The sequence below is a fragment of the Corvus kubaryi genome, unplaced genomic scaffold (assembly GCF_017639235.1).
Source record: "Corvus kubaryi isolate FWS band 111438036 unplaced genomic scaffold, C.kubaryi_AGA036_p1.0 37285, whole genome shotgun sequence".
In the NCBI taxonomy this organism is placed as follows: Eukaryota; Metazoa; Chordata; class Aves; order Passeriformes; family Corvidae; genus Corvus; species Corvus kubaryi.
The window spans coordinates 2,222,669-2,232,666 of record NW_024581089.1 but is presented as its reverse complement, the minus strand read 5'-3'; the positions used below and the strand labels follow the sequence as shown (position 1 = coordinate 2,232,666).

Here is a 9,998-nt window from a genome sequence, read left to right as displayed (position 1 = left end):
GAGGCAGAACGGGGAAGGAGGCAGAACGGGGAAGGAGGCAGAACGGGAAGGAGGCAGCCCGGGAAGGAGGCAGAACGGGAAGGAGGCAGCGGCGGCCCCGTGCCCGGCAGCGCTGCCCCGCTGCCCCCAGCGCTCCCCGGAGGGCTCAGGACGGAGCCACCCGCCCCTGCAGTACACAGAATTTTCATGTCATCCTCCTTCCCAATCACTCCGCTGTAAATCGCGGTGGTTGTAGTGAATTCACGGGAAAACAAAGCCATGTTTCACAAGCCGAGCCTCAAAACAAGCTCCCTTCTCCTCCACAGAGCACCACGCAGCCAAAAGCACCTCTTACTTCAGCAAGATTTAACTTCAGGGAATGCATTTCAAGTAAAGCACCTGAGGGACACACCAGAAAGTGTGAAATTCAAATAAGGGAATTCCATATTACCAATAGTTCATGTTGCTAGGTTTAAATTTGGAAGTGCTTGTTCTTCCCAACTGAGTATGGGTGTTCACAACTTCTATCACCACAAAAATACAGAAGCGTATTATATAAGAAAGGGAGGCAATGTCACATGCTGGTTTTTTTAAAAATTAATCCACAAGCTCTAAAGTGTATTTTATTATCCTAACGCTGAGAATTCTCTCCTTTGAAAAATCACCTTTGACAAATTGTTCTTTGCACAGAAATTCCATTACACATTTGAGGATCCTGCTAGGCTTGCCAGGGCATTTGATTCACTCTGCTCCAGAGACTGCACTCCAATAGTTGTGTTTTTCCACGATAAAAGTAAACATATTCAAGTACAGCTCACAAATGATACTTCAGGGAATTACACCTGAGCAGGGAATGTCTCAAAGCGCTCCCTTTCCAAACAAAAGGCTGACGTAACTGGATTTCTAATAACACATCCAAAGCCTTTAAATGGATTCATTCCCACTGAAGCACAGTGGGGAGCTGCTACCTCAGAGTTAAGATCAAATTGCTAACGAAAGGTCCTACCATTTATAATGAACCAAACACACAATTCTAGGCCGACTTAATCACTTTCCAACCACGAGATGCTGGTGTTAAGTGGATGAATACACAACTGCTTCCCACAACACACTTCTCATCTCCCAACCAAAATTCTTAGGACAGATGCACAGGGTTGAAGTAACCAATTTCTACTATTAAACCAGAACACCAGAATCTGAAAAAGAGGGAAAATATGACAAACAATCAAAAAATAGCTTCATTGGAGGCAGTGGCAGGGAAGTGAGAGTTAAATTCTGAGAATGTTTACGAACTTTCCTGATATATCTGAAATACAGATAATCAGCTATTTCAGATGTATCACAAACATTTGAGATTTTGTAATATTCTGCTGAAAGCATATTTTTGTATGGCCAGATCAAATTTACAAAATAAAGTAGTAAAATAGATGGCTCATGGATGCTATTTAGATTATAATTCATCTTCAGCAGATGGTTTGATTGAAACAGATTAAGTCACATGAACCCTGGACAGAAAACCAGTGCTTTTTATTACAAGAAGATGCCTGTTTCATATACAAAATCACAGAAAGAATCTATTGAGCAAAACCATAAAAATGTGTGACACTGGAAAATATTAGACAGCTCTAACATATAGCTAAGGGAGCACATGAAATAACTGCCTGCATCTTTTAGTTTTGAACCTTGGTTGCACATGAGTCTGTTGGTTCAGACTTCATTATTTTTATGGCCTCCGCTGTATAAAGTGTTATAATGTACATAACTGCCAGCTGTGTTTTATTTCATCACTAGAAAATGAGCCTGAAAAAAAAATAAAAATCACACTTTTCCCCCATAAAATTACATAACATTTCAAAAATGCCATAAATCTCCTTGGCTGTGTCATGCATGTGCGCCCCAGAAACATAGTGCCTGGCTCTACGCACTCCTGGCCCCAGAGAAAGGCTATAAATAGTTAATTTTTTCGGCGAGAGGAGGAGGTATGTTGTAAATGAGAAGTGAGCTTTTGTTGTTTTGCATTACTTCAGCGCTGGATTCCCGATTTGTAACAAATTCCAAGGCTGCAGACTGCGGGCCCAGGCTGTGAGTAAGGCAGTGGTGATTTATGGGAGGATAAACCCCTCTGTCCACATCCCATGACTGCACAGCGAAGAGTGGAATGCGCGGAATGCCGGGGCTGCGGGAGCTGAGGCAGCAGGGACAGGAGCACGGCGCTGCTCCATCGCTTCCTCCAGGCAGGAATGACAGGAATTCTCCCGGCAGTGCCAGCCAGGCTCGCATTCCCAGGAATGAGCGCACGGTAAGAATGGCATTTGCTGATTGCCCAACACATGCACCTCGCTCATCAACGCCTTACCTGGCCGGCACATTCCACATCTGACTGTCAGAGCCGCGCAATCCCGGCAGGAATGTTTAGCAACAACTGCCGCTTGCCCAGTTGTCAAGGCAGCCCAGGGAGCAGCTGGCTCAGAGCTCCTGGCCTCAGAAAAATGCAAAGCACTTGTGTTCCTCCTCCTCCTGCTGCTGCTGCTGCCTCCCCACCCCCAGCCACAGAGAGCCTCAGGATCGGGGGAAGTGAAAGCAGCGCTTTACAAAGAACGAGGCAACAATACTCCAGAAATCGCAAGGTGAATACGTATGGTTTGCTATAAATAGTTAAGCTGAGCTAATTCCTGTTACTTCACGCTGTACGAAAACAAAAGAAAGCAAGAAAACCCATCTAATCGCGGCGGCTCTTGTGCGGATCTCCCACACAAGCTGGAACAAAGGGAAAAGCCGAGCGCAAAGTTTGAGCCAGGACGCGATTTTAGCGCACGGCGCTCAGTTCCGTGCGGGCACAGACGCGAACAGACACTTACAGATGCGGGTTGAACATCCGACTCATTTTCGAGACGTGGTCGTTTTCACAGTCCAGCTCCTCGTCCCCTTGGTCCATGCTGAGCTTCCTCTTGCTGGGGCTGATGGGCGGGGGGCCCGTGCGGTGGTTGCTGAGCGCGGGGGACACGGGCAGGGGCTGCATTCGGGGCTCGCCTCTCAGCGCCGCTTCACCTGCCCGGGGAGACACACAGCGAGTCACCACCACGGGGACAACAGCGACAACCCCCCGCCTCGGCAGCGCGCAGGAAAACCCCCCGAAATTCCCCCAGAAAACGTCCCGAACCGCACATGTGTGAGGCGGGATGTGTGGGATGAACGAGGCATCGCAACCCGCACTTCGTGCTGGGACGAGCGGTGAGGAGAGGCAGCAGGAGACGGGGCAGCTCACCCCGGATGCTCCGGAGGGCTGAACTAACCCATCCTTGCGACAGCTTTTTCACTCACATTCCCCCTCGCAGGCTGCAATCCCAGCGCTGGGCTGTGATTACCTCACTCTGCAAACCGTGACTATTCACAGGGAAATCAGCTTTGTTCCTCTTCTTATGGTCGCGGTTATAAATTCCAGGGCTACAGTTCACGTTAATGCCAAATATTCGAGATCTAAAACTGAATAAACGCTCAGATTCTCAGATGATTCCCTTTATAAAAGGCTGTCCAAAACAAGCTTGTCTGGTATATAACTATGCAAGGAAAAAAATTAGGGGGGAAATTGGAACTTGCTGATGCAAGTTTTAAGTATGTCCTTAAATGTCTTTCTCTATACTTTAAAACTATGTTTGGAGCCACGAACAAAAGAGCCCAATTCTTCAGCAGAGGAATTGCAGAAATGCTAATTTCCAACGGGGTGGCAGACTGAGTAGATGGTAAGTTTTTATATAATCTAACACTTCCCAGAAAAAGCCATTCCCTGCATATGGGAGCTGTGTATAAATAATTCCTGCAATGACACAGTTGGCTGTGCTCAAACATATGGACAGATCGTTGCTAAGCAGGCATTAAAGCGTGGCCACAGCTTTTCCCATTTCAGTTAAATGTCTCACTGCTCCTGCAGCCTGAAGCACAGTGCTGCACTTCACCACGGACAGACTTTACTGGAACTCACATCCTCACAGCCACAGGTCATTTTTAGACCTCACAGGGATTTAAAGATGTTTAAAAAGTGCTTTTGGGGCTCCATCAGGGGCTTGGAGAGGAGCTAAATTAACCAGGCTTACCTATTCTGGTAATATCCCTGAAATAGCTGCTTTTGCTAGAGTTTAAAATTTGTATTTTTCCTACACTGCCAGAAGCATTTTGTTTTCTACACAGCCATAATTTCCAGACCTAAAATTAGGCCCAAGTTAACTCCATCTAGAGCCCTGAGGTACCTGACAATGGAAATCTTTGTGTGCCACCACACATTTTCACATCATCACCAAGGCAGATGATTTATAAAATGCTGCCTTAATTCCACACACGACAAATAACATTTTGTTGGAAAAAGGAGGAGTGAGGAGAAAACCTCCTGAATGTTTACCAGTAAAAATAAACATTCTGCCAATTTAGTCAGCATAATATAAACTAGCAAATATACGCTGACCTATAATACACCACAAGCCATGATTTCTATTAAAGACTCTGGCACCAAATCTAAATAGGAACTTTCCATCTCAGCTCTAAATAGCAAAAACTGTGCCCTGCTGCAAATGCTCTGGGACAGACATCCACAGCTCTCCTGTTCCAACCAACCAAACATCAACTGAGAAGCCCCCACAACCACCCCAGTGCCACGAGAGAAGCTTTTATCAACACGACCTCTCATGGAAATTGTCTTCAGATCAGTAAATTCGTGCATTTTTCCTTCAGCCTTTGTATTTTGCCCATAGAAACCCCCACCTCCATAGTGTTCACATTCTAAATTTTCAAAGCAAACCACATCACACCAGTTCCTCTCGGTGAGGAATCTCCCTCACTTCTGTCTTTGAAAAGGAATAATTTAAGACCAGTGTCAGAAGATAAAGCTTTCAGCACCTGAGGCTGGAGATTGTGTCTTCCCACCCATGCACCATCACTCTTCTCCCTGCAGTATCTCCCAGCACTTCTGGGGACTCCAACCCAAAATTCCACAACAGCAGTTACAAATTCCATGGAGGCACCTGACTCCTACTGACTCCTGAGCAACTCCTGACAGGAACAATTTAAATACCCATGTAAAGCTAACTTGGGTGTTTACAAAACCCCAAAAATCTCTGGACATTGTTCAATTCAGTGAATTAGAAACTTGCCCTTTTTCCCCAAACAGAACCTGATACTATACAATTACCAAAATGGGACTTTTTTATTTCAAAATTTAAAAATTCATTTCTTCTATGTATGGTAACAACAGCATTTATATATTAACATCCAGACTGAGTATAAAATCTGATAAAAATGCTATTGTATGCTGGAAGAAACCTGTTTTAAAGGAACTTAGCAAAGAAAGGGAGGGCTTCTAATTAAAGCCTATCCAATTTGGTAATGAATTTTGCTGATTATGCAGGGAACACCAAGACCTTCAGCTAAACACACCAGGATCTGACCAGCACGACTGGGCCAGCTGGCCAAAATTAATCAAATTAACCAAACTTTGAACAGGTGGGAGCAGTGAGTGTGTCTTAAAGGGCAGACAGGACAGTTCAATTTGTAGAGCCCATCCTGCCCACTCCGGGCAGGAGAACAGTGCCAAACCAGAGTCCAGACAACAGGGGAAATTGAGAGGAAAAATCTCTTTATGTTGTTCAGAGGGATAAAATGCATATTCCTCTACTGGTTTTGCACAGGACCGTGAGTTCTCATGGATCCTGCACATTTGATTAGGGCTAAAACTGCTCCTCATTTCAATAGAATTCCTTCCCCACTACTCTCCTCCTTACCAAACGTGAATTTAAAGCAGAGAGAGAGAAACCACAGAGGAGACTGTGGCCCCAAATGCTGTTTTAGGGACTAGATTTGTCTCCCCCAGCTGACCACACTCCATGGAAACCAGACTCGCATCACACAGCTGGCAAGACAACACTCTGATAAAACAACTGTGTTTTATAAATTCCCCAACTCCAAACTCCAGGCTTCAAAATTCATTACTGTGACGGCTTGTGTCTGCCCTGCAACTGAGAGCAGAGATAGCAAACACATTTATTGTGCCTCTCATAATGCTCCTCTTTGTTTCAGTCAGCAGCTGGTGGAAGGCACTCCAGATCTGCTGCTTTCAGATACTTCTACTCACAACTATTCATACTAGCCCTCTTTTTTTTTTTTTTTCCCCCCCTCCTCCTCCTCCTCTTTTTTTATTAAAACTGTTGGGCAACATGATAAAGCACAGACAAGCTAAACAAAGATAACACCGTGACGTAGTGTCTGCCTATAGAGCAGCTCTGCTCTCGCTTGACACCAGCCCATGCAGTCAGCAGGAATGTGCTTTACTTTAACCGCTTCGGAGCCTCAGCTGAAAGTGCTCTGAACCAACACATGCAAACGCAATGTCTGTCAGGCCAGCAGGGCTCTTCCCAGCCCCGCACAGCGCCGGGACAGCTCTCTGTAAAAAACAGGGCATGTCCAGCTCTGTTTGCCTTTCTCCGGTCAGCGGGAGCCGCGGCCCCACCGGAACGTCCGCACAAGGCAAACACCACAACAGCAGAAGGCGTGTTTTTACAAGTGTGCACTCGACAGAGAGACACCAGAGGAGTCTGAGATATGTCTGAGAGCTCCAGGAGTCACCAAAGACTGGAAAAAAAAATATACACCACTCTGGCAGCAAGCTTCCTTCCTGTGACCCAGCGACTCGGTATGGGCTGCACGGAGCCGGGGCTGCCATATCCTATCCCCCTCCCAATTTCCTCTCCCCTGCTGGCTGCCTTTAATGCAGAAGGTCTGAGCATTAATTACAACCCAGAAATGAAAGGCTTTGTCTTGCCAGCTGAAGATTGACACGATGCAGACCTTAGACAGGTTAGAATAAAAACTCCTCAAAAGAAAATCCCGGCACTGCCCTCGCCCGTTTTACTTTTCTGTTCTGCATCTGACACATGGATTTATCCACAAGAGTGAATTCCTGACAAGTTTATTAACTTTTAGAAAAAAACCCCAAACATTTAAAATTCCTCAGTTGTGGTGTTTGTCATGAGGGTCCTCACCTTTAAGGTCTTGGATTGAATTACCATGACCTCAGGCCATTCTATTGATTAAAAACATGGGCAACAGCATTTAACAGACTTTAATTAATGGGCATCACACCTTTAATTACCTTTTCCAATACCTGCAGACAAACTCTCATTAGTGAAAGGAGCTGCCTCATGTTCTTAAGGCCAAATTCCCAGGAATGAGTAGTACATGAAGATCTTCAAGGGCAGTTTTTTCTATTGATTCAAGATCAAAATTTACTTTCATGGCATATGCTGAAGAGCCTAGACCTTCACAAAAGCAACATAGATGTGAAAAGGATACTATAAAATAAAATTTATTTTATTTTTTATCCCTATATTCTAAAAATCATTAGGAGATTAAATAACAAATAGATTGGAATGAATTTATAAACTATTGCATGTTTTATTCCACTATGGCAAAGACAAAAGCCAGTCTGTGCCAAGATAAATTGGGATAAATGGCATAAAAATTTCAATTCATGCACCAAAAAAAAGAAATAATCACATGATTTGAGATATCAAATACCAAGCAGGGAAGTCACCACAAATTACTCAATTCAACAAGTCATCAAAACAAGTTATCAACACAGAACTGCCATGCAGCACCAGAGTCCCTGTGCAGATGTTGCCAGCTGCCTGCTCTGGGTGTTCTTTCACCTCACGCTGTATGGTGGGAGAGGACTGACAGCCCTGGCACTGGGAAATTCCCCAGGAATCAGAGCTGTGTGAAACAGGCTGCAGGCAACCTTAAAACTGTGCAGTTCAAGGCAGATTTGCTTCACTTGCTTGACCAAAGACAACGAATTAATCCATTCATTCTCCCCAGGAGGAAACCTTTGGTCACCATGAAAGGCATCCCAAGAAGAATTACAAATTATATTACTTATATCATTGCTGAGCACTTCTGCAACCCCCACTCAGACAAACAAACAAAATCCCTTTCCCAAAAACCAGCATTCTGCACCACTACTTTATTTCTGGGTTGCTTCTACAGAAGATCTGATTTAAGATGAGCTTAAATAAGACTTAATTCTGGGAAGCAGTGTATCAAACCCCGTAAACAGAGTCACAGTAGTCTGTATTTCCTTTAGAGTACATTAAACAGGCCTATCTGGAGAGCATAATAAAACAGCAAACTGCAGAACAACAAAAAATTAAGTATTAATGGCAACAGCCTGATGAAAAAACGCTGCTATGAAATCAGATCTTGAAAATATTCTCTATTATAATTGATAGATTTCTTTCAGCAGCCAACTTACTGATTCCTTTATCTGACACATATTTTACTGGCTTTCTGCTATGATAATAAAAAACTAATTTAGGAAACCAGAAAGTCACATATACATGTGGAGAAAAATTGGCAAAAGCCTCCGCTTCTCCTCCGTTTACAAAACACATGAAAAGCACTTACTCCTGGAACCAAGCTCTGGCTACCACTGTGCAGAGATCTGCACGCCAGAAAACCCATGGCCAAAACCAAAATACAGTGATTAAAGTGACTGCTCTGTGCTGGCTCCTCCAGCTGCCCCTGCCTGCCAAGGAGGGACACGTTATGCTCCACACTGCAGGCAGGGACATAAAATAGTGACCTCTGCATTCAATCACCTCCACCCACTTTCCTCATCTTTCCTTCAAAAGCCTCACAAAGGAGCCAGAATTTGGTACAGCAGCATCACTGGCAGCCTGCAGCAGGCTCCCTTGAGGATCCTGCCAAAAATATACTGTTAATCAAAATTAGAGATGACTTCTACTTAATAGGTCTTGAAAATGCTGTATTGTGTACCAAAAACTACAGTGCAACAGGCAGAAAATGGCAAACTGGCCTCCCCCGAGCCAACATCACCCTATTTGTTCCTTCAAAGGTAGTGTGAAAAACAAACTACTCATCTTAAATTCTCTCTCATCACGCTGTAAAAGCACAGCTGTACAAAATACCATTGCTACATCAACTGCCTTGGCTGGGGAACTGCTTCAGTTCCACAAACTATTTCACACGTACATAAGATTAACAAAAAGTCTTTGCTGAACGCTTCAATAATGGCTGAAAAATTCCCTCTGCTCTGCTAAGCAGGTAGCAGCTGAGGGAGTCTCCTTGGTAAGAAGGCAAGGATTGATGGCATGGGAAGAAGGAGGGCAGCAGATCTGCCACAGGGAAAGCAGGATGGAATAAATTCTAATGCTGTGGTCTGGCAGAGCTGCTTAAGATTTCCTCTGTCAAACTGCAGCTTTCACACCTCAGCAGTGTGACTGTGAGGCTGTGTTCAGTGCCAGCCCAGCAATGAACTCAGGCTTGGGTCTAACTTAAGAGCATGAGATTACCTCATAAATTTGCAGCTCTCACTTGAAGATAATGTCCCATTTAGGTAGCTCTCACAAAACTCTGAAAGAAGTGTTCTTTTCTTCTGCTTAGAGTACCTGTACTCGTGCAAACTGTGGCTAAAACGAGATTGTAAATATCTGGCAGGCAAGATTTGGATGTAATCAATGCTAAACTACACTGATCTCCAGATAAATAACACCAGGGTTGTTTACAATACTTGTTAACATCAATGTCAGAAAAGGATTTCTCCGTGTTCCAGACACAGGATGGGTTTGTGCTCAAGGAGCTGGGTTCCTCCCTGGGAGCACTCCTTTGAGCCTTTGTGCCAGTTCTCCCAGGAAAAACCTGCATCAACCATCTCAAGTCAGCTAAGAGGGACTAAAAATTAGCACAATTATCATTTTGTGTTGGCTCAGAGAAGAACCAAGCTCTGGGCTAAGCCCAGCTACCGAGTTCAGCCAAGGGCAGCAGTTTGGGCATCCCAAACACAGGAGGGGAGAATGGAAGACAAAGGGAGAAGAATCAGCTACATTTCCTGCAGAAAACAGTAAATTCCATACTCTTTTATGCTTAGCAAACAGGACACTCCTCTCTACTGGGCACCAAAAGACACGTGTGATAATGTGATAATATTGAAAATGTAAAAACATTATCAATAAAAAAAA

The 9,998-nt window shown here is 44.4% G+C and overlaps 1 protein-coding gene across 3 annotated transcripts in view; it reads right to left on the bottom strand.

Moving 5' to 3' along the window:
- VGLL4 (vestigial like family member 4) overlaps positions 1–9,998 on the bottom strand; it is a 66,401-nt gene that overhangs the window by 19,925 nt on the left and 36,478 nt on the right. For all 3 annotated transcript variants that reach the window (XM_042026736.1, XM_042026734.1, XM_042026735.1), the window contains one exon: positions 2,838–3,027. In XM_042026736.1, the coding sequence (XP_041882670.1) occupies positions 2,838–3,027 (190 nt within the window). The remainder of the gene's footprint in view (positions 1–2,837; positions 3,028–9,998) is intronic.